The sequence below is a fragment of the Aspergillus pseudotamarii genome (assembly GCF_009193445.1).
Source record: "Aspergillus pseudotamarii strain CBS 117625 unplaced genomic scaffold BDV38scaffold_11, whole genome shotgun sequence".
NCBI lineage: Eukaryota > Fungi > Ascomycota > Eurotiomycetes > Eurotiales > Aspergillaceae > Aspergillus > Aspergillus pseudotamarii.
Genome location: NW_022475025.1, coordinates 606,750 through 632,740, shown reverse-complemented (window position 1 = coordinate 632,740; position 25,991 = coordinate 606,750). Strand labels below are relative to the sequence as shown.

The window sequence follows — 25,991 nt, the reverse complement described above, 5'->3', positions numbered from 1 at the left end:
AAAAAAAAAAAAAAAAATAAGAAAATAAAAAAGTGGTGTCATTCATGCAGTGAGTGAGGGACCTTCTCCGGTTCTAGGACCTTGGGGCCAGGCTGTGAGTCCCCTTACTGTCCTTACTGTCGTGCTTCAATGCTGTGTTTCATTGGTGTAGTTTTGAACTCGTGTGTCTTGGTCTTCGTATCCAAACACGTGTTTGCTTATACTGCGTTGTTGAAATGTTATTATTCCCGCCACTAGTATCTTGTGGTGGGTTTTTCTTGCTGACACTCTAGTTGTAAATAGTAGGTAGTACTAGTAATAGATAGGGCTGACATGTTGCCTTTCTTTTTGGCCTCTTTTGATTCTTCCGGTTTCTGCAGCTAGCTGGGTCGGGACTCGGTCTGGGTTCGTGAAGTTGGCTGAGTGGGCGTTATTCTACGGAGCTGAACGAACGTGCCAGGGTGTACCATGCTCTCTCTCCCGAACCCAGTCGGCTAATTGCTTGCGTCGGAGAAATTGCGATTCTAGCTTACGATGGTTGGGATTTGGACCGGGAGTTGTGTAACTTGCGCATACTATCTGGTATTCTGGATATCTACGATGTGGGATAGAGAGGTACCTCGAGGACCACCACCCCGAATGGATCATGCGGATACATCGATTAAAATCTTGACATGCTTATCCCGCTCATTGATCAACGCCTCGAACCCCTTCTCTACAATTTCCTCCATACAGATCTTACTCGTGATCATAGACTGGGGCTTAAGTTTCCCTGTTCCTGCAACGTCAGCAATCTAACCAAAAGAAACGTGGGAAAAGCAAACAGGCATTACTAGTTAGTGCCCACATACCCGACGCGATGGCATCAATAACAGCCTCAAAATCGTCACCATCGAAAATCGCCGACCCGATGACATGCTTCTCGGACCCAACCAGCTCCCACGCATCAATCACCGGCTTTTCCTCCCACAGTGACACGACTGTCACCGTACCCCGGGCTCGGACCCCCTTCAGTGCAGAATCGAATCCGGCCTGCACGCCCGAACATTCGAAAGCGATATCCGCCCCCGCATCGCTCGACAGCGAGCGCACTCTGGCCTCGATGTCTTCTGTTCGCGGGTCTAGCACGTCCGTGGCGCCTAGGGCTTCGGCGAATCGTCGTCGCTGCGCTGACACCTCGGCTACTACTATGGATTCGACGCCGTGGGCTTGAAGGACTTGCACCACGGCGAGTCCGATGGGGCCTCCCCCGACGACGAGGGCCGTACGGGCTGTTGCCACGGGACTGCGGGTCACGGCGTGCCAGGCTACGGTGAGAGGCTCGACGAGGGCTACATGCATCCTTAGCCTTGATACCCCTCCGGGTCTATAACATAAGATATATTTTATACTTACCTCCGATATCAAGCGGGATCTCCTCCGGTAACAGTCTTGCCCGTTCCTCATCCACAACGACATGGTCCGATAGACCTCCGGCATTACCTATACTCGTTGATCAGCGAGGAAAACCAAAGGTGCCATTATGTAATAGCGTAGTTCCAAAGAAAAAAAAAGAAAAGGAAAATCCCGAAAGCTCACTGCTATACCCAATAAACCCCAGATTCCGACAACAGTTCACCCTCCCTTGTACACAGCGCGCACAAGTCCCATCGTACAGGTTCGGCTTGACGGCCACGCGATCCCCGACTTTGACTCTTGTAACGTCTGCCCCGACTTCCTCAACTGTGCCGCTGAACTCGTGGCCTAGCGTCACGGGGAGGGTGGCGTTGGTGATCGGATGCGGGGTTTGAGGGACGGTTGATGGGCCGGCGAGGTATTCGTGGAGATCTAGGGTCAGTTAGATAGTTGTTTCCTCTTTCCCCCCCCTAGATATGATGGAAGGGCTAGGAGTCGGTGTAATGGGAATGTGGTACGTACCACTTCCGCAGATTCCAACGAAAGCAGGTCGGATCTGGTTTTCTGTTAGTTCGTGGGGGTGATTCTGGATATGAATTGATCGTGTTGGGTGTGTGGTTTGCACCTTTACTTGGCCATTTTGACAGACGGGTTCTTCGATTTGGTCGACGCGGATGTCGCCGCGTCCGTGGAAGCGAACTGCTCGCATTGTGGTCTTTCCAGTTCGGTGTTGTTGTGAAAAGCTGATGAATAGAGGTTGTATATGATTCTCGCGGAGCAGTCCTCAGGTAGGTTACCTATATAACATTCACATATTGCCCTACAGAGGGGGGAAAGGAATTGGGGGTTGGGGATACCATGGGGTATTCCCGGATCTAGAGGCGCTTCTCCGCTATTGAGATGTGGAGGAGTCTGCGGGGCAGAAGTGGGATTGATCTCGAAGAGGCGAATATTGAGGAGATACAGTGTAACAGTGGTGGCACCTAGTGTATGTACATGCGCAAAAACGTTACAATAGAAGATTGGAGACAGAAGTCGTTTCACGTTAAAACACTGTTGCTTTTACTGCCATGCTATGCACGCAAGTGATTTATATATATCCATACCATTCATAAATAATTGACGGACTTTCTGGTCTAGAATTGAGCTCAGTTTTGTTTCTCTCTTTCTTGTTAATATTGATAGATGTAGTGATTATTCTCCTTTACCGAACGGTAGCTCCCTTCAGGCTCTTGACAGTGCAAACACCTCCCTGAGTAACCAATTTGCCCAGGGCAGGCTTGCCTTCCTGGCCCTGCACAGCAGGAACAGCGCTGGCCTCGAAGGCAACCTCGAGGTCATCGGTAGTTGTGAATCCGGGCTGGTAGGTCTCCCAGACCTTCTTCTTGGGGTTGAGCACCTTCTCGGGTTCGGCGTCGTTCCAGCCCTCGAAGTACACCCGAGATCCGGCGGGCGCATCGGCAGGAGGGCTGACGAGCTCAACGGGACCGGCGTGCGAGTCCTCACCTTCCGCGACACGGGGGGAGGCTGCGAGAACCATAGCTGCGGACTTGATTCCACGCATGGTGACAGGCTTAAGGTTGCAAACAGCGACAATCTTACGGCCCTGCATTTCCTCCAGAGGAATGAGCCCGTTCAGACCCGAGCACACGGTACGGACGGTCTTGCCAGTAGCCTCATCCAAAGAAGTGTTATCGGAGCCCGGGGCATCACCGCAGTCAATAGTCGAAACGTAGAGGGAGTCGGCATTGGGGTGGTTGATAGCACGAAGAATGTGGCCGACACGGAGGTCAATGGCGCATGGAGACGGGGGCGCAGCGGGAGCGGGAGCAGGCTTTGCCTTAGGCTGCTTCTCCTTCTTCTCCTTCTTCTCCTTCTTGGGCTTGCCCTCAGCGGCGGGGGCTGCTCCCTCCTTAGGAGCCTCGGGCTTACCCTTTCCAACAACGAGGGGCTTGCCCTCGGCCGGAACGCCGGCGTTCTGGGCAGCAGCCTTCTCCTTCTTCTTGCGCTCCTTCTCTTCCTTAGGGTCCACAGGCTTAGGTACGAAGCGCACGTCGTTCACATCGATGGCAATCTTTTCCTCCTCGGGGATCCGGAGCGCAAACAACCGGCTGTTCTGCACGAAATCAATGTGACGCACAATGTGGTGGTAGCCCTGCTCGCCGGTACGCTCCTCCGGGCTCCATTTCTCCACTACTGGAGCCAGAAGGGCATACGCCGCGATATCAGCAACGGAAGGCTTTGACCCGAGAATGGTGGTCCGCGTAGCCAAGTGACTGTTCAGCTGCCCGAGGATGGTGGTGATGACGGGCTTCTCATCCTTGGTAAGAGCACCCTGGAGACCAGAGATTGTTCCCAGCCATTGTTTGATGTCGGCTTCTTCCGGGGTGGAGAAGGTGGTCTGAGGGAAAATCTTGGGCGAGACGGTCAAGAGGTCGGTCTCTGTGGCATCGGGAGAGACAGCGGTGGGGTAAGAGCGGTAGATGAGGGAAAGGAGGGAGGACTCAGGAGCGGAGTTGATGGCCATTTTTGCGAATGGACGGACACGAGACAAGGGAAAAGATGAAGTGGTGGGCGGACAAGGAGGGGCAACAGAAATGATTCCCAAACGCAGTCCCAAAGGTCGAACCAACCGCGGGGTTCTTCTTGCGGCCCGCAAAAGGGTCACGCCAGGCTTAAAGGGAGACAATTTGACTTATTTTCCACCAAGATCCCAGACAATTGGGATCTTTTTTAATACGTAAAGATATTCTTTAAATAATGTTCATGAATCTAATCTAGTTGGAAAGCATACAACACGCGATGTCCTTCTTGAAATGTACTTGCGAGCGGTTCAAAGGCGTGGTTTTTGCTTTGATTTTTTTTTGTCTGCTGCTTGTTCGAGCTCTAACCAGATCCGGTTAGGATTTCAATGCATGACTCAGCATTCCAAAACGGCGTTTGTTTTAAGCATACCCAAACTAAGGTTTGGTTCACGATGATATTCTGCGTGTAGATCCTCTTAAGCCTTCTTATTCTTGCCCTATTCTCTGATAATGATCTACTACTTCTTATGGATAACCGGTAATCTACAGAATTGGGGAGCGTTTGGCTTCCTTTGGTCCATGATTTGACCCTATCTCGGGTCTAACCCGTTGATAAAGAAAGATAAGATGTGTATGAAATCTTTCTTATATTCTATACTCTATCTTTCGATAATTGTTGATTGATGTGACCCAAGATGACCGTATCCGAACTATTTGGGGGTTGCAACTCCCAGAGAAGGTCCCCGCAAGTCGAAGACCACGAAGAAGGCCTTCAGGAACACATCGCCGAGGATTTGCATCGAGGACCCTTGGTTAGATTGAACACCCCCGAAGCAAACTAGTAGATCATGAGTAATGAGTCAAAAAAAAATTGGAAAAAAAGGAACTCACCCTTCCCGCCGGTCGTCTTGTTGATACCAACTTCAGAGAAATTGATCAGATTGCCTGGAACTGTCGCCAGATGCTTGGATCCTAACGCAACTGAAATACTCGGAAGCGAGGCATTGCAGGGATAGATGTATCCGCTGGCACTGCTGGCATAAATTGCACCTTCAATCTTTGCATAGTAGGCGTCTACCACTTCTTGGCTGAGCAGCATAAGCGAGGTTCCGGTGTCTGCAATGGCAGTAGGGTTCTCTTTGATGGTTTGTATATCTCCATCCGCAATAGCAAACTTCGCCGATTCGAACTGCCAAAACCCACTAGAAGAGTCTACGCTCACATTGGCGATGTCGCCCTGGTACTTGTCATGATCGAGTATGCCAAATTCGTACTCGCCGACGCCGTCGGCTTTGAGGGACGCAGTCATAACAGGCTCCTGCAGACTGTCGGCAATGTTATCGAAGAAGGTTTTCTGCTGCTTAGGCTTGAAGGTGTTGAGAGACGAGAATCCTAATCCCACTAAACCATTTGAGGTGGCATCTTCAATGAATGCGCTGGATACCATATCCGGAATACCAATGGCTTGGTCTGAGACAATGGCACCCCCCACGTTGACAGTGTCCGTACCCACACCACCATACGCATACGAGGCATCACCGTAGGAGATGTTGAAAGTAGCCCCCTCAATTTTCTTGAACGTAGAAGAGTTGGAAGGGTTATACACTGTACGACCCTTTTGAGCTTCTTCTGGAAGCCCCGTATTCATCACCCAGCTGTAAATTAATTGTCAACGGCTAGGATGAGCTTATTCTGTAAGGTATTGCACTTACAAGTCGGCAGAGCCAGTGTCAAAGTTCAAGACAAGTTTTTGACCGCCGATAGTGACGGGAGAGACAAATGCAGCATCCCCCAGGACTGAGGCTGCACTAACAGCACCTTTTTGGTCCGGCTCAGTGGCATCTTTCTTCGCAATGACAGCATGCCTTTCCGTTATGGGTTCAAAATCATCCAAATCGATCCCAAGGTCTGTTGGGACAATCCCGAATTTCTCGTATGCTCTGCGCAGAGCCGCTGGGCCATGGACAGGCTCATTTCCGCGCCGTACCCGCTCAACCTTAAAGGACCTGCCTTTGACTTGAGACTTTAAGCCGGACGGAAGTGAAAGCACCCCGCAGGCGAGAGAGAAAGTAATCAGAAAAGTCAGAAGAAATCTCATGGTGGCAATCTTGTGCTGCTTCTGAGTTTGGAATGAACGATATTAAGCCTCTGCTAGAGGGACTAGAAAAAAAAGAAGTATCTATACAAAGAAAGGGTATATCAATGAAACGAAGGTATATACCAGGGCCAAGTGCCTGACTTGGACGCCTGTATATGGTCAGAAGACAGTGCTCAGAGAAGAGAAGCCGGTCTTGCAAGCAAGGCGCTAGGAACTGAATTAGAAGGGGTTAGTTGGATATCTAAGAAGGAGAGCAATTAAAAGTAACCGTACAAAAATTGGAAGAAGAGGAAGGCGAAAAAAAAATTCACAGCAAAGGCATGGACATCAGAAGCAGCCAGATGGAGCCATTTCCGAGATATAATACTTTGTGTGTAGTCGTCCAAGACTTTTGAGACGCTTATATGGTCCACTCATAGGGGGCCAATAGACCATCCATCGTTCTACTGGAAGGCTTGGAAGCATCCTGTACTGGATCCACTCGAAGGCGAGTCCAAGAATTGAATAGAGTGAAAGGAGCCAATCCACAGCGACGTGACGTTAGCTGTAGGGAGGGGACAATCTTGGTGCCTCGCCCGTTAGTCAATATGGCTGACACAGTGGGTTGACTGATCGGTGTTTGGGTCGGCATGGCAAACCTTAGGCATCGCAGCTGTGGATATCACAGCCGCCAAAGCCACTCAAGGCTTGGGAAGCTAAAGCACGGAGGTACAATTTTTGAAACACCCGGACTGATGGCCCGCCAGCGGCAAACTTAATGGCCAATCAGCGTCCTCAAGTACTGTTTCAGCTCGTCCACCTGAAGCAGCGTTGCCTCCAAAAGTCTAGCCATTCACAGCGGCGTCGGCAATCAAGTCACTCTTACTCCGTATGGTACACTACTCCGTACTCCGTACAATTGTCCCATAAGACGCAGTACGGACAGGGATGATTTTCCCCAGAAAGAATCAAGGAAAACGTGCGATTGGCCCTTGTTAAGGTTTGGGAATAGTCCTCGAAGTTCCATACGGAGTAGATATGATTTAACTTTGTTTTTAAAATCTGATAGGTATAATCTAGCGCTTTTGGACACGGAGGGATCTCGACTGGCCGAGACCTAAGACTACTTATCTGCCTACGTACCCCATGGATTGCGTCAACCTTGTGGATAAATTCTGCAGCCATGAACAGCGGAGAGTCCTTTTCGAAGACCTGTCCAATCAACGGTCGCTAGAATTTGGACACCAAAGACAAGTCGATTCCCATTTCTTACTCACAAGGAAGCTTGGGGGATGTCAAGAAGTGGGATTTCACCTTCTAACCAGGGCCAAGAATTATCTATAGTTTGGGTAACGTCGATCAACAGGGTACCCAATTTATACATAACGATTTTGCCAGTATAGTCATGCTTGGCAGTGCCGATTCTCTCCTCATGAGGCAGGTGGCAGCCCTGAGAAATCCCTGGTGGAGTATTACTGTGTGGATTTATCATTAGGGACGGGACCGGCTTGTCCCTACATTTCAGCGCTGCACATTTTTAAGGCTTGGCTCTTGACCGTGTACAACACATTATACGGCACGATACGAACTGGGAGCGCCACTGGTTTGGAAACTGATGCTCACTAAGTCAAACGCACTTAATACTCATAATGCTATTTAGATAACCTCGAATGATCTGCAGTGGTATCAATCGTTTGTATGCCAAAGAAACGCCAAAGTCTCGAACAGTTTTAACCCCCAATGCAATCACGCTTGAAAACAAAAGATGGCCCCAAAAGGAGAAAATTGCAATCATCACTCTGCTGTATCATCCGGTAGCACAGTATCAGGGTCTTCTCCAACCAACTGTCCGACCGCGCGCACCACCTGTTTGATCGCCTTTGCCGCCGGGCTATCTGGGAAGCCATCTACAAAGCTTTCACCGTAGTCACAGGCCATTCCGATTCTGGGGTCGAGAGGGACCGCCCCTAGGAACGGGATGCCCATTTTCTTCGCCAACCGTTTACCACCGCCCGTCGTGGCCCGGAAAATTTGGCTTTCAGTGTTGCAGTTCTTGCAGACAAAGCCACTCATGTTCTCAACTAACCCCAAGACTCGAATACCGGCCTTGCGGCAGAAGTCGATCTCTTTCCTAACATCTAGTAGGGATACCTCCTGTGGTGTAGTGACAACGACAGCACCGTCAACTCCGGAGTCCTTCAGGAGAGAGTTGACAGACAGATGTTCATCCGAGGTGCCCGGTGGTGTGTCAATAATGAGATAGTCCAGCTCACCCCAGTCCACATCCTTTAGGAACTGTTTGATCAGACCATTCTTCTTTGGCCCTCTCCAGATCACTGCATCATCCCGATTGGGTAGCATGAACTGCACGCTCATTGCGCCTAGGTTGTCTGTCACCCACACCGGGCTCCAGCCTGCGTTGCTCACGTGGATTGTCTCGGATTCCACCCCCATTAGCTTTGGAATCGAAGGTCCAGTGATATCGGTGTCCATCAAGCCAACCATCGAGTCTGGATTCGCTGAGAACGCATGCGCGAGGAGAGAGGAAAAGGTCGATTTGCCAACCCCACCTTTCCCGGATAGTACAAGGATCTTGTGTCGGACTTGGGATAGTCTCTCTTGGATGATGGGAATATCGGGATCGGGACCCTTCGGGGCAGAGGCACAAATCTGTTGATTGGGGCATCCAGCGCAGGCATCACCTTGACCTGCCTGCTCCGACTCAGGACCAGGGCAGTGCTCTGGAAGTAATTAGCAAAACATAAGGGAAACGATACCTCCGATCGAAGAAGTACACACATACCTGGCTCTGGAGCAACTAGACTTGGCGACATAATGTGATATTATCCCCCAGCTATTGCTTTTATTTATTTATTTCTTTTATAAAAATAAATGGATAGAAGAACTTGTGCAGACGCAGCATTTGAGGGAAACTTAGATAAAGGTGGCGGAAGAAATGCTTGATAATCGGGGTTTGATTAGATAAGGTTACTAGCTTACAAACATTCTAGTAGCCATTGGGTATCCTATGTGCGGTGTCGGAGTCTTCGATAAGAGCGATCTAAGCCCTCAATAAATTTCCTTCGATACTATATACAAGTAATCGGAAGGCTAGAGCATTGACTCCTTCATTGACGATGCAACGCTCGTTGTGAACATCCGAACCTACGCGAGTCGGTGAGGGGTAAATACTAAGAGAGTAGAGAGGGGCAGGGTTTTAATCCCAAGTCTGCGAGAAAATAAAGAAGTGCCTGGCAAACTACATACATACAGACTATTCTTCTGCTTTCTTACTAATTTACTAGTCAATCTAAAGATCTATCCCGAGTACGTACGGAGTCCTGTAGAGAAATAATAAATCTTAAAGTAAAATACTGTTATTTTTACTGGCTAATACCTAGTATACCAGCCATGTACCTGAATAACTGTATCAATACACCTCGATATAGACTCGATCGATTTATTAGATTACTCCTTAGATATCTCTTTCTGCACACAGTTTATTAGAGCGCTAAAGCGCGCTTTCAAAGCTTCTTCTACACACACACACACATACACACACACACACATATATATATATATACGGAGTACATGTTTTACCCTTAGGATTGAGTTAGTGATCATTTGGATTAACTACAGAAAACCTGACTCGATACCAAGTCAGGAGCGGGTTTGAAGTGTTGAACCCGAACCCTAGAAGTTCTTTGCGTCCATCTCATCAATTACCCGTTTCCTATCAGTCATTAGCGAATTGAGTGCACATTTGTTATGCTGTTAGGGAGTAGTTCGTGATAACGTCTATCGTCATCTATATAATAGAAAACTTGACCTCCTTCTTAATGCAGTCCGCGATTTCCAACAAGTGTGCCCGAGATGATCGCGAAAATATGTTAAAATGTGCCGCCCACGAAAACACACCTGTGGTGCGAGGGTCTGGTACGCGAGCGCCTTTGCTATAATGGCAATGATACCACGAGACACATTCAGCAAGATCAGGGCGTCTGCTGAAGAGTTCTAGACACACGTCCTCCGAATCAAAGATCCCACCCTTTTCAACCGGAATGAATATTGTCTCGGACCAGTATTGCGGCCCTTGCAGAAACGTATGTGAAAGCTGCCTGACACGCTGTCTGTCTTGGAGACCAAAGAGCAATCCAACGCCCCAGTAATCGATGCCATACGTATGCTTCAAGACATCGGAGACTTCGATGCCGGGTGGTCGGGGGTTCACCTCGATCAACCAGACTGAGGGTTTTCCCTTGACTGGAACACTGCGCTCGGTTAAGTCAAGCACATTGTCTTTCTTCGTAAATTCCATGCTTGAGTTCGCAACCCGCGCTTCGAGATGGAAGACCCCGTCCCGGAAACCCATTTGACACAAACTTCGATGCAGTGAGTCTCGAAGGAGGGCAAGTTCATCAACGGGGAGGCAGGATGGGAAGACACCTCCTAGTTCAATAAAGCTTTCAACGTTTCCGTTGCCGTTAACATCCGCACCTTTGGGAAATTCGTCGGATACTTCGAAATGTAACACCTCACCATCGCAAAGTATAAAGTTTGCATCCACTTCCGGCCCGTCACAGTACCTCTCAATGGCGAAGGCTGTGCCGTGTCTCTCGACATTGATCGATTGTACAGCATCCTCTACCTGGGCGAGGCTCTCCACTCTGAACACTCCCTCTGAGAGGTATCCAGTACGGGGTTTGAAAATAAGTGGAAACTCGAGGTTGTGCTCTAGTATGATGTTGGTAGCTTCTTGCACGCTGGACGCTTCATATGCTTCATGTCCCTCAAATAATCTTAGCCTGAACTTGTCAGTGGCAAGAGCAAATGCTTCCGGAGAACACGCTGGCAATGAGAGCTCCAAAGCGGCGGCAGCGACTGGCTCTTGGTAGTGGTCGCAGAATGTCACGAGGCCATCAATGTGACCGTCGTACGCGCGGATTGCATCAACAACCCGGCGCGTAAACACCTCATCAGACTGCAAGGTACATTCAATCGGAAGGAAAGCTTTTCGCCAGTGAGCCCAACGGGGACCTTCTAACCAGTGTCCGGGGTTGTCGAGCACTACCATGTCAATCCCTAGAGCTTCAGCCGCAGTGAAGACGGTCTCTCCGTTCCCTCGATAATCAGGGCTACGACGGCCGCCTTCAACAAGAGCAAGGGTTTTGCGCTTGGGTCTCTGCGTTAACAGCCAAGGAAATGACAATCGGTTGCGCAATTCCACATCGAGGTCCTCTAACTGCGAGTCGAGCGTGGTTTTGTCGGTATTAATCTGTTTCAAAAGCATCCCTCCAGCAGACACGGCGAACGTATTGAGAACCTGGTGTAATGTTTTGATACATATAGATTCTCCTTCAAAAAACTGATGGGGTCTAGCGAACCCCACAATACCAGCCACCGGCCGGCAGTCCAGTAATCGTAATGGGATGATATCGGACCGTACGATATACCCACGGGACTGTGGTACCACAAGCCTGCCCACACAACCATGCTCACGGCCAGCAGCTACCAGACAGTCGAGCAGAAATTGAAATGCTGCTGTGGATCCAAGACTTTGCGGATCAACCCGGTTCAGCTCATCTGCTGAACCCTCGATCAACAGCGAAGTATCTTCCGCGTTCGTAGCCCACACGAACGAGGGAGACCTGGAGATCTCTCTGAAACAGATGTCAATGGACTGCCAAGATATAGGTCCTGTGGTATCTGCGGGCCCATTGGCATTCCATGTGCAGAGAATTCGAACTGGAGCAATGTCCTTTGTAAGTAAGGCATTGGATGGCATCAACGTACATGATGCACGATGGCAAATAGACGGACTGCACACTCACCGTCATGGTCATTTCCATCCTTCGCTATTATTACACCGGACATCACTTCGTTGACTTGGCCTCTTAGACGCATACTGTCCAGCTCGAGTTAGACTCCCGCAAAGAGGACCAGTTGGTTGATGTCGTGGAGATCGTTTCTTGTTCGCGCGTAAAGAATAATAAGAGAGTGCCGCAGGAAGTCCCTATTTGTGAATGTTACGGGCTATCTGGCTCCCCCAAGAGTGTTTCGACTATAGGTCGAAGCCCATTCTACGGTGACTCCGAACTTCCATCTCGGAATGTCCGAGCATCCTCCAAAGATTCTGAGCCCCCATCACAAAAGCCACCATGTAATACTCCAAATGGAATGCAAAACCATATATTCGAGTCCCATCAGTCGCCAAGCCCGCTTGTTGAAGTTCTCGGACCGTCCGAGCCTTCGTTGACCTGCGCTGTCATTCGGGGTTGTGTCCCGGTGTTTAACATCGGCCCACAAACGCTGCTCGCGAGGCTTCTCTCGCAGAGTCCGAAGGCATAGGGCACAATAGTTGCTCTCTCAGCTCTTCTACTGGTGTTATTTTCCTCATTAATCTATGTTTAGTATTTTCGCCGTCTCATCTAGCATGTAATTCCAAAATTCCACTTCCTAAGCATTTGATGACTCGAATAACTACTCGAAGCTTCATTATTCTTGAGAACAGAGCACTTGTGTTTGACTGTTTTTACAATGCCTTCTCAAGACGACCTATTGAGAGCTCTTGTAGACGTGGATCCTTGCCACTTCCCAAGACTACTCCCTGACCTTGTCGATTCACCGACAACAGAGACATATTCCTCATGGCTGTGTTTACCAGAGACTCGAGAATTGGGCGGGAAAGATCTGTATACATTTGCCTTCGCACTACTACTCAAGGCCTACATTCGCACTGATAGCATATCCTGCGGTTTGTTGACTAGCTCAAAGTCAAACACCCCAGGATTACCCATAGCCCATCTCCTCAGAGCAGAGTTTGACTTGTCTACATCATTGCTCGATAACTCTCAGAAACTAGTGTGTATCCCACTGACAGGGGCAGATGATTTTCGTGCGTACGAAGATCAAGCCGGCTTCAAGTATTTTAACGCGACCATCAATTTAACACACTTTGACCTGCACGAGCAACCTTTCGAGAATCCCTTTCGCTCTGAAATAGTCCTCTGTGTTGATAGCGACACCGCTTATACCGGCCAAGTCAAGGCCACATTGCACTACCGCACAGATATCCTGGATAGGTGGTGTGCACAGAACGTCCTTGCTACATTCGAAAGTATCCTGTCAACCATCAGCAGCAACATCGATGATCTACTGTCGAGCGTCAGCCTGATTAGCTCTCGGGACTTGCAGCATATCTATAGCTGGAACACTAATCTGCCGACTCCTGCCCGCCAAACCCTCAATGAGCACTTCGAGAAAGTTTTCCAACGCAAGGTAAATAAGGAAGCAGTATACACTTCTGACGGTTGTTTCACGTACGGTGAGCTGGACGACCTCAGCACCGTGCTGGCGGTACGTATGACGCAGCTTGGTCTCAAGCGAAATATGATTGTACCGATTTGTATGAACAAAAGCAAATGGGGCACATGTGCGATGACGGCTGTATGGAAATCTGGGGGCGCTGTCACGACTATGGATCCCGCATATCCGGATGAGCGCTTGTTTGCAATCGTGAAAGAGGTGGGAGCTAGGATCATCATCAGTGATTTAACCCATGCACCGAGGTTCAAAAAGGTTGGTCTTCATGTAATAGCGGACTTGGAGGATCTCCCTCAGGTCCTCGAGCGCGAAGGTCTTCCCATTTCTCGGGTTGATGCATGGCGCATGGCGGACGTGAGGCCTGATGATCTAGCCTTTGTGGCGTTTACAAGCGGTAGCACCGGTCGACCTAAAGGTGTAATGCATACTCACAACCGTCTGACGTCGGAGCACAAATCCTACAGTTGGAACGCTGAATACAACAATGGGGCCAGGATTCTACAATTTGGGTCTTATGCATTTATTGCTGGTGTTGGGTGAGTGGGCTTTATTTACGAACCCCTTCATTTATTGAGCTTTGCCAGGGATAATTTCCGTTCCCTACTCCACGGTGCAACCCTATGCGTGCCATCTGAGACGGAGCGCACATCAGGGCTGGTTGAATTTATCAACCGCTCGCGATCAACTCGGTCTTACATGACACCATCACTTGTTCGGACAATCGACCCTAAAGACGTGCCAAGTTTGAAACATTTGTGTGTAGGTGGCGAGCCTTTAGGCCATGACCTTGAAAAGGCTTGGGCTTCCTACGTCCACTTCATCCAACTATATGGTGGTATGTAATAGATAGCGTTTGGATCATTTTGGCGTGGCACTGATATAATCCACTAGCGAGCGAAGGGGGCTTCATGATCAAAGACCGAAGTAATCCACATTATCAAACACATGGCCTGTTTCCTATCGGTGGACTATCGTGGCTTGTGGATCCGCAAGATGTGAACAAGTTAGTCCCCATAGGTGCAGTGGGTGAGATTGTCTTTGAAAGTCATGAACTAGCTACTGGGTATCTGAATGATCCGGATAAGACCGCCAAAACTTTCATCAACCCCCCTGTTTGGGCGCAAGAACGATCTGCTGCCACAGGTTGCAGATACTTAAGAATGGGAGACTTGGGAAGATACGAGATAGATGGCAGTCTGTCAGTATATGGGCGCGCCGATGCTCAAGTTAAGGTACGTAGGACGTATACAATACCCAACTTGTCACTCTTGTAACACGCGGACTTTTAGATTCATGGACAGCGTGTTGAGCTAGGAGACATTGAGTCAAACCTCCGTGATATGTTACCACCAAAATCAGAAGCTATCGTGGACCTGGTCAGGCCATTTGATGCCCCTGATCGACCTGTTTTGACGGCCTTCTGTCGCCTAGAGTTGGAAAATGTGCGCAAGCAAGACCACTACCCAAATCTTGATAGTGAAACAGTTATCTCCCTCGCTCGGAAACACCTTGAAGAAACTCTTCCACGGCACATGATTCCTAGAGCTTTCCTCGTTATGAAGAACCTGCCGCAAAACTATAAGACCGACCGCAGGAAGCTCCGGAGTGATGCGAGTAAATTAGGCTATAAGGCCTTGCTTGCGTCGTCGTTACCTGTGAGTGACAACCCGCTAGTGCCTCCCGCAAATGACAAAGAGCGTATGCTCGCCGAGTTGTGGGCAGGTATTCTCGGCCAAGACGTCACAGGTATTGGAAGACAGAGCGATTTCCTCGCTTTGGGTGGTGATTCACTCGCAGCAATAAGGCTTGTCGCGGCATCGCGCTCGAAGAATCTTGGGTTAACAACACAGGATATCTTGAGATGTCCCCTATTGCAAAATATGGCCGAGCTTGCAATAGTCGGGAGTGCTGATGTGAGAGATGCAGCGATTACCGATGATGTTAAAAACGACCTATCCTGGCACCACCACAGTACGATTATTTTGAGAGCAACTGACTTCCAGGAGTGGGCGGCGTCTGTGGGCGCGATCAATGGAGGATGGATCGACCACCTTGTGTACGACTTTCGGGGCCAACTTGACTTGCAACAGCTCAAAAGAAGCTGCAAAGGTCTTGTTGAGGCACACTCGATCCTCAGAACTGTGTTCGAACCTATCGACGACAGAATCCACATGCGGGTGCATCATGTACAAGACGCCCCATTTAGAATTCATCATGCAACCATCGACGAAATGGAGACGCAAAGCAACAAAATATACGCGATAGATAGAATCTCTCCTCTAGGAAGCCCTATCTTGCGATTTGACCTGATCAAAGCATCCCCTACCAGGCATAGACTTATTATGCGGCTCTCCCATGCGCAGTATGACGGGTTCTGCGCCGACACATTTGGGCAACATCTTAGGTACCTCTACTTCTCCCAGCCAATCCCGCGCACCTTGCCCTTCCATGAATACACCAGGAGAATACAAGACCCACGCCTTATACACGATGCAGAGGTTTATTGGCGAAACCATCTCAAGGGTAGCCGAATGCCACAACTAGTGAGACGAGGTAGGTGCGGACCACCTTTCGACAAGAACTTAGACGGCGAACTCAGGCGATCCATTGTGGAACCAAACCTACGACGCTACGGCCTCAGCACGGCTGTCATTGTTAAGGCAGCCTGGGCCCTCACAATCTCCTCAGTATCTCAGTCAGTCGATGTCGTATTCGGTGACTTCGTTGCTGGGCGCCAGGTTCACATTCCGGATATCGAGACGGTTGTCGGCCCTTGCGTGAACTTTATGCCAGTCCGAGTACGCCTTTCGCCGAACCTTACTTGTATTGAGCTCCTCAGGGCGGTCCAAGCCGATCTAGTTTCCGCAATCCCGCACGAGTCCCTCGGGTTCAAGCACATCATCCAAAAGTGCACGGGTTGGGGCCAGGAAGAAAGATTCTCGAGTATTGTCAATTTCGTCAACGTTGGATCGGCCAGTTTCGGAAGCGAAATCTGGGTCGAGGACGGAGAAGACAAACTTGAGGTTGATTCCATCTACGAGGAACAACAGCATGACAAGACAGACTTGTGGTTACTGTGTTTACCAGGGCATCTGGCGTCGAAACCGGAAAAAGAGGACAACGGCAGAAGGGAGACCCTAGAGCTAAAGTTGAGATACAACACGAGTTTATATGGGACACGCATGATCCATCGAATTGCAGACTTGTTTTGCGCAGCTATCGAGTCTCTCTCAACAACTTTGTATGGACCAGTGGTCATACCGCAATTATCAGATGAAGAGCGTTCGTGCCTTGTGCCTACCTCCGACTGAGCTGCCTGATACTACTCCTGAAAGTTTTCACTTATACTTAAGATTCTGGGCTTTACATCTGCCTGAATCGGTCATCAAATACCTATACCGTTGTACGTATAATTTCTTTGCGTCTCCACTCTCCAAAATGAAAATTTAAACCTTTTTCAAATTACCCTGGGCGAACCTTGAATAGGCCCTTTTCGTCCTACAGTTGATATCAAGATAAATTCATGTACCGCCCCATCCGCATGCTACATATTGATCCAGAGGCAGTATGGGGTTCTGCGGAAGCTGGAGATTGTAGTTGTGACCAACTAACGACGTATGACCCCCCTGGCCGAGTGCTGGGTCCAATAAGTTCATATCGTTGCCTGTCAGACGCGAGCCTGCGATGCTTAGATCGGCCCAATTGGGCCAACTGGTTGACCCCTGTCCGAAACCGCCGCTCACCAAGAGCGGTTCCTGATTCGTCAGCTGATCTCTGATTGTATGTGAGACACTGGAGGTTGAGGAGCGCTGCAAATCTTCTGCTTGGGTTGTGGCTTTGGTGCCATGATCTTGTTCTCTCAGTGTCGTGATGTACTTTGGGGATACTAACACCTCGCCTCGTTCTGAAGCCTCAGTCTCCCGGACCCGCCATGCCTCGACGACCATCTTGTTAACTACTCTGTATAGAGGGGGAGTGGACCTTGAATTCTGAGGGAGGTTGGGGCAGACGTCGTAGAACATGTGGATCTGTTCCCACGCCTTGTCGACTTGCTCGTTACGAGGTTGTGTTTTCAAAATTTCCAGGATGTCTATGAGACAGGACCATGTAAAGTGTTGGTGTGTATGCCACAGGAAGCACTGGATAGATGGTTGGCTACTGGCGTTATTTTCGTACTCGAGGACCTTCAATGCCGCAGTGAACATGGCATCCCTGTCTTTTCCAGTGCAGTCGGATCCGTTTTTGCCGTGCTGACATGGCGCCAATATTGCATAACGCAGCTTGCACAGTGACAAACGTGCTACGATGACCGTGAGGAAATGGACCGGCTTCAACATGTCGCAATAACGAAGGAATTCCAACTCCAGTTCCTCCTCCATCTCTGCTACTGCCTTCTCCCGCTCCATGCGGTACAATTGGTCGGTAGCAGAAGTCCACTTTTCTCCCGCTGCAAGAGCCCATGGCCGTTGGCCACCATTGACTTGGCCCATAAACTTCATCACTTTGTGGCGCAGGTTGCAGAATATCATGTCAGTTGCCCCAGCACGCTGCGCTGGTGAATGCTTCATGCTAAGGGATAAATCCACGTCGTTGACATTACTCGGCGCGATTATGTTGCAGTCGATATCCGACCAGTGGAAACCTGCATTCTGGGCAGAGATAGTATCATGCATGACGATCTGAGACCACAACCTCCGACGCATCTCAACCTCAAATGGTGTCAGGCCTGCCGCTGGCACCTCCTGTTGTAGACCCAGTCTTTGAGCGTTCCTCTTGGCGATTCCCGTCAGATTCCAGAGTTCGCAAGGATCTACATACGGGCCAATAGCCACCTATTTTGCGCGGTTCGTTAGTGAGATGAAGTTGTCGTTATCAGCAGAAATTTGCTTGCAGACTCACCAGGTAAAGGGTGTAAGCTTGGAGCACACCTATGTTGCAGGACATGAGGTAATTGGCTTTGTCCAATGCTATCTCACAGCCTCGACGATATCTCGATAGAAGGACCGCTTTCTCCTGTCCCAGTAATCGCGTGCATTCGGCATCTGTTATAGATGTGAGGGCACACATCAAGATCGCGAGAATCAGTGACTCTGCATTTTTCGACGTGTGTCCGTGACCCTCAACGGCTTTTGTCAGTATCTCGCCCGTAGAGGGCGCATGCAAGATCATTGTGACGGGGTGGATGTTGGACAGGTATATCGGCCACAATATGCGAAAATGCTGCTTGGTCGGGTAGTACGATGCTATAGGAGGAGTTTGTGGCGAGAGACGGAGAGCAAGCGCGCTTGCCTTGTACCCAGCGCTTGTGTCAGATGCGACCTCTTCATCATCCTCTTCGTCAGAGGATGAATCTGGAAATATGTCCCCGGTATTTAGCTGATTCAGGTCTTAGTACTGTCCTTCGATACAGTCAATGGACTGCAACGGGGTGTCAAACCTCTTGCACTATCCTAGTCCACAGATCGCCCTCGACGTAACGACTCCGCTTTCCCATGACAATCAGTTGGCCATTGGGGGCAGCAGCAGCGTCCACTGTTTCCCGTAGCGGGGTCTTGTTCCGGCGAGGAGAATGAGTGATGGTGCCCTGTAAAGTGTCTGGGATGGTATCGACATCCACACTCAGAGCCTTGACATCCTTATACCGGTCACATCCCAGGCGCAGCTTGTTCCGTGATGACGGCGATGCGACGGCTACCTTTCTGCGCTGGCGTTTCTCTGTTTTGGGCTGGGGAAAATCACATACAGCATTGTGTCTGATGCAATTGGAACAAGGAACCACCCGATCACAGCGTACCTTGCGGTGCGCGCAGCGTAGACAAGATAGGGGCTGGAGACCGTTTGCTAGCGGTGGCCCAGCATATGTCGCTGCCATCGTTGACATAATAACCGTTGAAGACTTGGAGATGTAACGAAAACAATCACATCCACTCTGCTATCATCTGTGCTAAAGACCCAACATCACCATTGTAGTATCCATTTTTGTTTGTCATATTTTCTCTCTTTCTTTGTTCCACTTTTGTTTTCTACTCTGTACGGACTACGGAGTAGAAGCACGATCTGGTTACTCTCCGGATGCAACCCTAACTCCACTCTCCCCAATGGTCGGTTGTTTCCGCGGCTTCGCCTAAATGATTAGAAAATATTAAGTGGGATTTGAATCTCGCCAAATGCCCACCGACTAAATACGCCCGCCACTCAACATCCTCATTATTACTAATACATAGTAATAGTGGTAATTCCCCGTTTATACGCGGCAGCGTATTGACCCACCCCGCGAGAGCTTGACTCCGGAATAGTGTCAGGATCCACAGTCTTGGTTCGGGACAGCGGTCTTGGGGCTCTTGGCTGTAGGCAGGGTTAAGTCGGTTGACAGTCTTTGACCCATACTACTTACCAATTAGGTCGAATAACTAACTGCTCCGGAGTATAGCCGATTAGATTTATGAGCGCTATGTATGTACCTTTCCGTTCCGCTAATCCCAAACCAAGTTGGATCACCCAGTGGCTGGCTTAATTATGATAGTCATTTCTCTTGATGTGAACTCTATATTCTCACCGGCGATACCCGATAATTCCTACTCATCTGTATGACCTTGTTTTCTGCAGCAAGGTGGAGATACTAGGGTACCGGAAACTTAAGAGCGCTAAATTGCCGCTTGGGTACGGAGTCCTTCTCCGTGCGTATTTCCACCTTTTAGCGTCCTATGTGGATAAATTAAATGCCCTTTAAGACGGGGCCGTTCTGGCCTTTGTGGGTATTCTGGACCATATCCTTCTCTTTCAAGTTTCTCTACTGCTTGTCCTTTCTCCTACTAACCCGCCCCCCTTCGTTTATCGCCCGGTAATATAATGGAAACCTCTCTAACACCTCAGCCGCCACTCCGGATCGGGACCCGACGGTCCAACCTGGCCATGGTCCAGGCGGAGGGCATCCGGGATTGCCTGCAAAAGATTGCCCCGGATCGATTGTATGAAATCGAAGCACTCCGCACGCTGGGTGATCGAGACCAGTTAACGGCGCTGTATAACTTTGGTGCCAAGAGTCTCTGGACTACCGAGCTGGAGGAAAAGCTCAATGCCGGCGAACTCGATGTCATTGTACACTGTCTGAAAGGTGATTATGCTCAACTGCAGACCAAACCTCAACTGTTGACCCGGGGTTAGACATGCCGACGAGCCTTCCCGACTCCTGTGAGCTCGCAGCTATTCCGCCCCGTGATGATCCCCGGGACGCCTTGATTGTGAAGGCCGGCCTGCCTTACACGAGCTTGCAGACCCTTCCCGAGGGCGCTGTGGTAGGCACCTCGTCTGTACGGCGCTCAGCACAGCTTCGCCGTCTCTATCCACATCTCCGCTTTGCCAATCTTCGCGGCAACGTAGAGACTCGTCTCGCCAAGGTGGACAATCCGGATGGTGAGTACACATGTATGGTGATGTCTGCTGCGGGTCTTCAGCGGGTAGGCCTCGAATATCGGATTAATCAGTATCTGGGCTCTAAGGATGGGGGCATTCTCCATGCAGTCGGACAAGGCGCTCTAGGCTTGGAAATCCGCAAGGGAGACCGTAAGATGCAGGAATTGCTAGGCCAACTGGCCGACCAAAACTCCACTCTTGCTTGCCTAGCCGAGAGGTCTCTTATGAGAACCCTTGAAGGTGGGTGTAGTGTCCCGATTGGGGTGGAAACCGAGTGGATGTCTTCGGGAGACTTAAGCATACACGCTATCGTGGTTAGTTTGGACGGTACCAAGAGTGTCGAGGACACCATTGTCTCAAATGTCCAAACGGTCGAGGAAGCAACGGCGCTGGGAAAAGAACTCGCGGAAAGACTGGTCAAGGCTGGTGCAGGGGAGATTTTAAACAATATCAATGCCAACCGGCCTCCCAAGGACCAGTGATTATGGGTTTACGGATCAGAGCTTTCTCTGCTAGTGCTCTTCGTACCCTTGGCGGTGTTCTGTCGTTCTTTGTTGGTTTATAATTCATCTAGGCAAGTGGTGGAGAAGGAGAGAATGTGAATTAAAGCTGCATAGACACAACTATACAAACGACAACAATGCTTCACCAATGTTGAAAATTTCGCGAACATTAGAAAGTAGATAAAAGATACTACCATCCTACATATAATCAACCACACACACACACACACACGCACCTCCTACTCAATGACTAATCCTCGATTCTGCATATCCACCATCCCAGCATACACACCTTCTTTTCTCATCAACTCCCGGTGATTTCCGACCTCAACTACTCTCCCTGCCTCCAGCACGCAGATAACGTCCGCGTGCTGGATCGTACTCAACCGGTGCGCCACGGCAATCGTCGTCCTTTTCTCGGACGCCTTATTCAGCGCCTCCTGCACCATCGCTTCGGAGCGAGAATCCAGCGCTGCAGTCGCCTCATCCAGGAGCAGGATCCTGGTGTTGCGGAGGAGAGCACGCGCAATCGCCAATCGCTGTTTTTGCCCTCCGCTGAGCATGACACCCTTCGACCCTAGATCGGTAGCGAAGCCGTTTCTATGGAAAAGAGTCTCCCTATTAGCCACAAGGATATAGGCACAGGTAGGGGAAGGGAAGAAGGGGGATAAGTCCCGTGGCATGCAACAACACAATTCAAAATGAGAACTTACGGTAATGACATGATGACATCGTATATGTGAGCCTTCACACAGGCCTGGATGATCTCGTCCTCCGAAACGTCATCCATTGTCCCCAGCAGTAAGTTCTCACGAATGGTGCCCGAGAACAGCGTCAGTTCCTGACCGACCAGGGATATGGCGCTACGGTAACTGGCCACATTCAGGGTTGAGATATCCTGGTCGTCTAGTAGGATCTGGCCCGATGTCGGGTCAGAAAAGCGTTCGAGCAAGCCGATCAGCGTGCTCTTTCCGCACCCGCTTGCTCCTACCAGGGCGACGAACTGGCCCGGTTGCACGGTTAGATTGAAGTTGTCGACGACGACCCGCTCCGGTCGCGACGGGTAGCGGAAGCTGACGTTTCGGAGCTCGATACGGCCACTGCAGGCTTCCTTGTCGAATGGCTTGCCGGACGTGTCCCAGCTATCGATTGCGGGACGCCGGTTGAAGAGGTTGCGGAGGTCCCGAGCGGCGCCCATTGCCTTGCTCATGCCGGGCGCGTAGGAGAAAATGACGCCGGCGGTTTGGGCGCCGGAGATCAGCGCGGCGAAGCAGATGAAGAACTGCACGACGGTGTATTCGTGTCGGGAGAGTAGAGTGCCTCCGTACCAGAAGGCCAGCGCCGCGCAGAGGAATGTGATAGACTGGGATAGGGCGTAGAAGGCCGAGGCTTGGAAGATGGAGCGAACCGACTCCTTGGATTTGCTGAAAATGATGGTGTCATAGTGCTGCAGAACACGAGTCTCCATCGTGAGCGAGGCCACGGTCCGGATAGCCGAAACGGCCTCGCTAGCATACGCCGCTGATTCCTGATGTGTCTTCTTCATCTTGTCTGCGAAAAGGCTCAACATTGCCAGTCGGACCCAGCCAAAGCCGGCGACTAAGGGAATCGTTGCTGTGCACACGAGGGCTAACTTCCATCCAATGACCAAGGATAACACGATACCTCCCACGATGGTGGCGATGAATGTGAGAATGGCACCCAGCACCGGGCCACTGAGCCCTTTGAGATCGGTTGGAGCCGAAGATAAGAGCGACGTCAGGGCCCCAGTCGAGTTCTCCTCTAGGTGGAAGAAGTCAACCTCCTGTCTCAGAATGTGGCGGAAGCATTGCTTGCGTGCACGATGGACGAGTTTCTCCGTCGTGTAGGCGAAGATGACTCCGTGTACGAGCCAGACGACGAAGATTCCCAGTCCCAATGCCAGGTACATTAGCGACCAGAAATTGACGCTGTCGCGCAAGTGGCGTACAGTGGTCAAAGATAATGCGTCAATAAGTTTAGCGAAGATGATAGATTGCCTGTTAAAAGAGGTCAGCATCCGATTAGGGCTATAGAGGGTGATATAGTTGGGATGCTGCCTTACGCAGGAACACTCAAGCCTGCCACGATAGCTAGAACAGTTCCCACAAGAGTAAGGATCGTTTCCGGTCGACTCAACTTCCCAATGAGTCTCATAGCATTGGACAAACCATTCCACGAGGATGCTACACTCTTCGATTGCGAAGACTCCGTCGGAGCACTGCTGGGAACTCTTTCGGTCTTGGGATGAGGTGTGCCCTTTTCCGCCAGAGGACTACAGCCCAGATCCGATTCACTATCCAAGAGCTTCTCAGTATCTGTTCCCTGACTGCTCATCTCTCCACTCTCCACTGCCATGACGGATTCGCCCGAAACCTGCTGCTTGCGCACCAGCTCAGCGTACCGACCGTTGTAGGCCATCAAATGGTCGTGCGTCCCTTGTTCGACAATGCGTCCATCCGCCATCACGACGATATTGTCTGCATCCCGAACTGTGGATAGTCTGTGCGCGATGACGATCGTTGTCCGGCCCTGTGAAGCAGCAGCCAGGGCCTTTTGCACCGATCGTTCCGCTTGGACATCCAATGCCGAGGTGGCTTCATCGAGGAGAAGAATCTGGGGGTTTTTGATTATGGCACGAGCAATGCAAATGCGTTGTCTTTGGCCGCCGGAGAGCTGAGTGCCCTTCTCCCCGACTTCGGTTTGGTAACCTCGGGGTAAGCCTAAAATGAAGTCATGAGCGTTGGCTTTCCTTGCAGCTTCTTCTACAAGGCTCTGGAGCTCTTGAGCCGTCAGCGACGCTTCCTGTCCGGCGAGCCCGTAGGCAATGTTTTCAAAGATCGTCGTATTGAAAAGCGTCGGCTCCTGTCCGACCAGAGAGATTTGACTGCGGAGCCAATTCAAGTTGAGTGACTGGATATTATGGTTTCCAAGCACTATTGACATATGTTAGTTCAGATTTTCGTATTTTGTCTCCAACAAATCGAAAAAGGGGAAAAAATACATATTTCTCCGCCTGTAGGCGAGTAAAACCTCTCGACCAGCCCGATGATACTACTCTTCCCGCACCCAGATGCCCCGACCAGCGCGGTCGTTTTGGATGCCGGAACGACTAAATTTAGTTGGTGGAGCACTATCACCTCGCGACGGGACGGGTAGACGAGCTGAACATCACGGAATTTTATATCTAGACAAGCATTCTCGAGAGAATCTCCGCCGGTGGAGAAAGGATCCTGCGGAGATTCACGGGCAATGGATTCTAAAATGGCAGCGGCACTAGCGATACTGGAGATGAACGATTTAGCATTGGGCGCCACCCGTCCGACGGCCCAGGCTCCGATGACAATCGCGAGAGTAGAAGTGGTCACTCCTGAGATACTCAGCTCTCCTCGCACCAGCAGCCGCGATCCCTCCCAGAATGAGAGACCGTAGCTGAGGTAGGGAACGGCATTCACCATGCCAATCATCAGCGCGGTAATGATTCCTGCTTTGAGGCCCGGCCGCTCTGCGGGTTTCAGATGCTGGTCATATCTCTCGACCAGCTTTTCCTGGATGCCAAACGCCGTGACATGTCCGATGGAACTGATGGCTTCCTCGGCCACCGTGGCACCGGTGCTTTCCAGGGCCAGCGACTGCTTTGTCCATTTAACCGGCAACGCAACACCCACCGTGCCTGTCACGGTCAACACAATCACGGTTGAAGTGAGGATAAGTGCCAGCTTCCAGTACTCCACGAATGCAATGACATACGCGGAAATGAACGTGGCGGCCGCCGTTAGACTAACAGAAAGATTGCCGGTGATGGCCTCTTGAATTTGTGTGATGTCCGATGTGATGCGCGTGGTCAATTCTCCAGCGCCCAGCGTGTCGAAAAACGCCATATTCTGGGCGATAATAGCCCGGAGATAAGTCCTACGCAGGGTACAGGTGATGCGTTCTCCTGTGTAATAGAACCCAACGGTAGTGACATACACAGACACGAACAGTCCAATCGCAAGGTATACATAATACAGCGTGAACCGTGAAATATCCTCCTTCAGCGTCGAACCGGAGATCTTTCCATTCTGGAACTGATCAAATGACCCTACCAGTTGACCATACAAGACCTGTTAAAGGTATGCGACTCAGTTACAAAGTGTTCGCCAGACTGGAGGGGAGAACTGGGACGAACTTGCAGTCAAGAGCGGATTGAGACCTCCAGCTACAATGGCCGCAAAGCAGCTGAGGGCAATGATAGCGAGGTCCAGAGGCGTCGCGAAACTGAAGACCGTCCGGGCACGGGGGGCGCTCTTTGGGAGGCCATTCAGTTGATGATCCAGCACTTGGATCTGTTTTTCATCCATCACTGTGCTTCTCACCAGGGAATGGTGATGGTGTTGACGTTGGATACAGGCAACGCTGGGAGCGCCAGAGCCCATGCCTTCGATTTTCCCTTGTGCGCCATGTCCATCCATGCCTATCGATGAACCCCTAATTCTTCTCCTAGTGCTAGCTAACTTCCGGCACTAGGGATCTTTCAAGCACAATACACTGTACAGACATGGCTGGATCTGCATGCATCTCGTCTCATCCCGGCCCATTGATTAATGGGGCTGCTCGGAGTGTCCGAGCGGACCGAGTCCCCATCTCGGGGGGGAAGGGGAACATTCAACATTCAACATACTATGTATTTCGGAATATCCCGCCAGTAGTACTAGTGGGGCTTTTATGGGCACAAATAGATGACTCTAGACTTTGTCCCCACTTGGACCACGTAGT

General features: G+C 50.4%; 9 protein-coding genes across 9 annotated transcripts; 2 read left to right on the top strand and 7 right to left on the bottom strand.

The window, feature by feature from the left end:
- Positions 1–623: 623 nt before the first annotated feature.
- BDV38DRAFT_290287 (2,3-butanediol dehydrogenase) lies at positions 624–2,083 on the bottom strand (the record flags this gene model as incomplete). Its single annotated transcript, XM_032061451.1, has 6 exons — positions 624–751; positions 831–1,310; positions 1,375–1,461; positions 1,558–1,806; positions 1,897–1,930; positions 2,006–2,083. The coding sequence occupies 6 exons, from the start codon at positions 2,081–2,083 to the stop codon at positions 624–626; spliced, it is 1,056 nt and encodes a 351-aa protein (XP_031916695.1).
- A 120-nt stretch (positions 2,084–2,203) lies between these two features.
- On the bottom strand, positions 2,204–4,191 carry BDV38DRAFT_240048 (putative cofactor for methionyl- and glutamyl-tRNA synthetases). The gene has a single exon (XM_032053846.1). The coding sequence runs from the start codon at positions 3,899–3,901 to the stop codon at positions 2,579–2,581; it is 1,323 nt and encodes a 440-aa protein (XP_031916694.1). The 5' UTR covers positions 3,902–4,191; the 3' UTR covers positions 2,204–2,578.
- Position 4,192: 1 nt separating this feature from the next.
- BDV38DRAFT_240046 (pepsin-like aspartic protease) lies at positions 4,193–6,537 on the bottom strand. The gene is made up of 4 exons (XM_032053845.1): positions 6,271–6,537; positions 5,612–6,211; positions 4,791–5,554; positions 4,193–4,737 (listed from the first exon to the last, which is right to left on the bottom strand). The coding sequence occupies exons 2-4, from the start codon at positions 5,995–5,997 to the stop codon at positions 4,610–4,612; spliced, it is 1,278 nt and encodes a 425-aa protein (XP_031916693.1). The 5' UTR covers positions 5,998–6,211; positions 6,271–6,537; the 3' UTR covers positions 4,193–4,609.
- A 1,082-nt stretch (positions 6,538–7,619) lies between these two features.
- Positions 7,620–8,956, bottom strand: nbp35 (Fe-S cluster-binding ATPase). Its single transcript, XM_032052461.1, has 2 exons — positions 8,780–8,956; positions 7,620–8,717 (listed from the first exon to the last, which is right to left on the bottom strand). Exons 1-2 carry the CDS (start codon positions 8,808–8,810, stop codon positions 7,771–7,773), a joined length of 978 nt encoding a protein of 325 aa, XP_031916692.1. The 5' UTR covers positions 8,811–8,956; the 3' UTR covers positions 7,620–7,770.
- An 828-nt stretch (positions 8,957–9,784) lies between these two features.
- On the bottom strand, positions 9,785–11,880 carry BDV38DRAFT_280121 (ATP-grasp domain-containing protein; the record flags this gene model as incomplete). Its single annotated transcript, XM_032059222.1, has 2 exons — positions 9,785–11,721; positions 11,808–11,880. The coding sequence occupies 2 exons, from the start codon at positions 11,878–11,880 to the stop codon at positions 9,785–9,787; spliced, it is 2,010 nt and encodes a 669-aa protein (XP_031916691.1).
- Positions 11,881–12,513: 633 nt separating this feature from the next.
- On the top strand, positions 12,514–16,610 carry BDV38DRAFT_280120 (uncharacterized protein; the record flags this gene model as incomplete). The annotated part of the gene is made up of 4 exons (XM_032059221.1): positions 12,514–13,835; positions 13,884–14,134; positions 14,191–14,531; positions 14,589–16,610. 4 exons carry the CDS (start codon positions 12,514–12,516, stop codon positions 16,608–16,610), a joined length of 3,936 nt encoding a protein of 1,311 aa, XP_031916690.1.
- A 210-nt stretch (positions 16,611–16,820) lies between these two features.
- BDV38DRAFT_280119 (fungal specific transcription factor domain-containing protein) lies at positions 16,821–19,171 on the bottom strand (the record flags this gene model as incomplete). Its single annotated transcript, XM_032059220.1, has 4 exons — positions 16,821–18,131; positions 18,199–18,675; positions 18,737–19,024; positions 19,094–19,171. The coding sequence occupies 4 exons, from the start codon at positions 19,169–19,171 to the stop codon at positions 16,821–16,823; spliced, it is 2,154 nt and encodes a 717-aa protein (XP_031916689.1).
- Positions 19,172–20,047: 876 nt separating this feature from the next.
- On the top strand, positions 20,048–21,194 carry BDV38DRAFT_290284 (porphobilinogen deaminase; the record flags this gene model as incomplete). The annotated part of the gene is made up of 2 exons (XM_032061450.1): positions 20,048–20,413; positions 20,464–21,194. Exons 1-2 carry the CDS (start codon positions 20,149–20,151, stop codon positions 21,192–21,194), a joined length of 996 nt encoding a protein of 331 aa, XP_031916688.1. The 5' UTR covers positions 20,048–20,148.
- A 260-nt stretch (positions 21,195–21,454) lies between these two features.
- On the bottom strand, positions 21,455–25,576 carry BDV38DRAFT_269151 (ABC transporter ATP-binding protein; the record flags this gene model as incomplete). Its single annotated transcript, XM_032056911.1, has 5 exons — positions 21,455–21,815; positions 21,929–23,233; positions 23,299–24,169; positions 24,238–25,339; positions 25,382–25,576. 5 exons carry the CDS (start codon positions 25,574–25,576, stop codon positions 21,455–21,457), a joined length of 3,834 nt encoding a protein of 1,277 aa, XP_031916687.1.
- Between the last annotated feature and the right edge of the window lie 415 nt (positions 25,577–25,991).

Bases quoted from the DNA above. Each gene is read 5' to 3' on its own strand.
- BDV38DRAFT_240048 (XM_032053846.1), bottom strand. From the start codon at position 3,901: ATGGCCATCAACTCCGCTCCTGAGTCCTCCCTCCTTTCCCTCATCTAC.
- nbp35 (XM_032052461.1), bottom strand. From the start codon at position 8,810: ATGTCGCCAAGTCTAGTTGCTCCAGAGCCAG. The intron at 8,718-8,779 runs GTATGTGTGTAC...AATTACTTCCAG, and splicing joins TCTAGTTGCTCCAGAGCCAG to AGCACTGCCCTGGTCCTGAG.
- BDV38DRAFT_240046 (XM_032053845.1), bottom strand. From the start codon at position 5,997: ATGAGATTTCTTCTGACTTTTCTGATTACTTTCTCTCTCGCCTGCGGG. The intron at 5,555-5,611 runs GTAAGTGCAATA...ATTAATTTACAG, and splicing joins GACACTGGCTCTGCCGACTT to CTGGGTGATGAATACGGGGC. The intron at 4,738-4,790 runs GTGAGTTCCTTT...ATGATCTACTAG, and splicing joins CAAGACGACCGGCGGGAAGG to TTTGCTTCGGGGGTGTTCAA.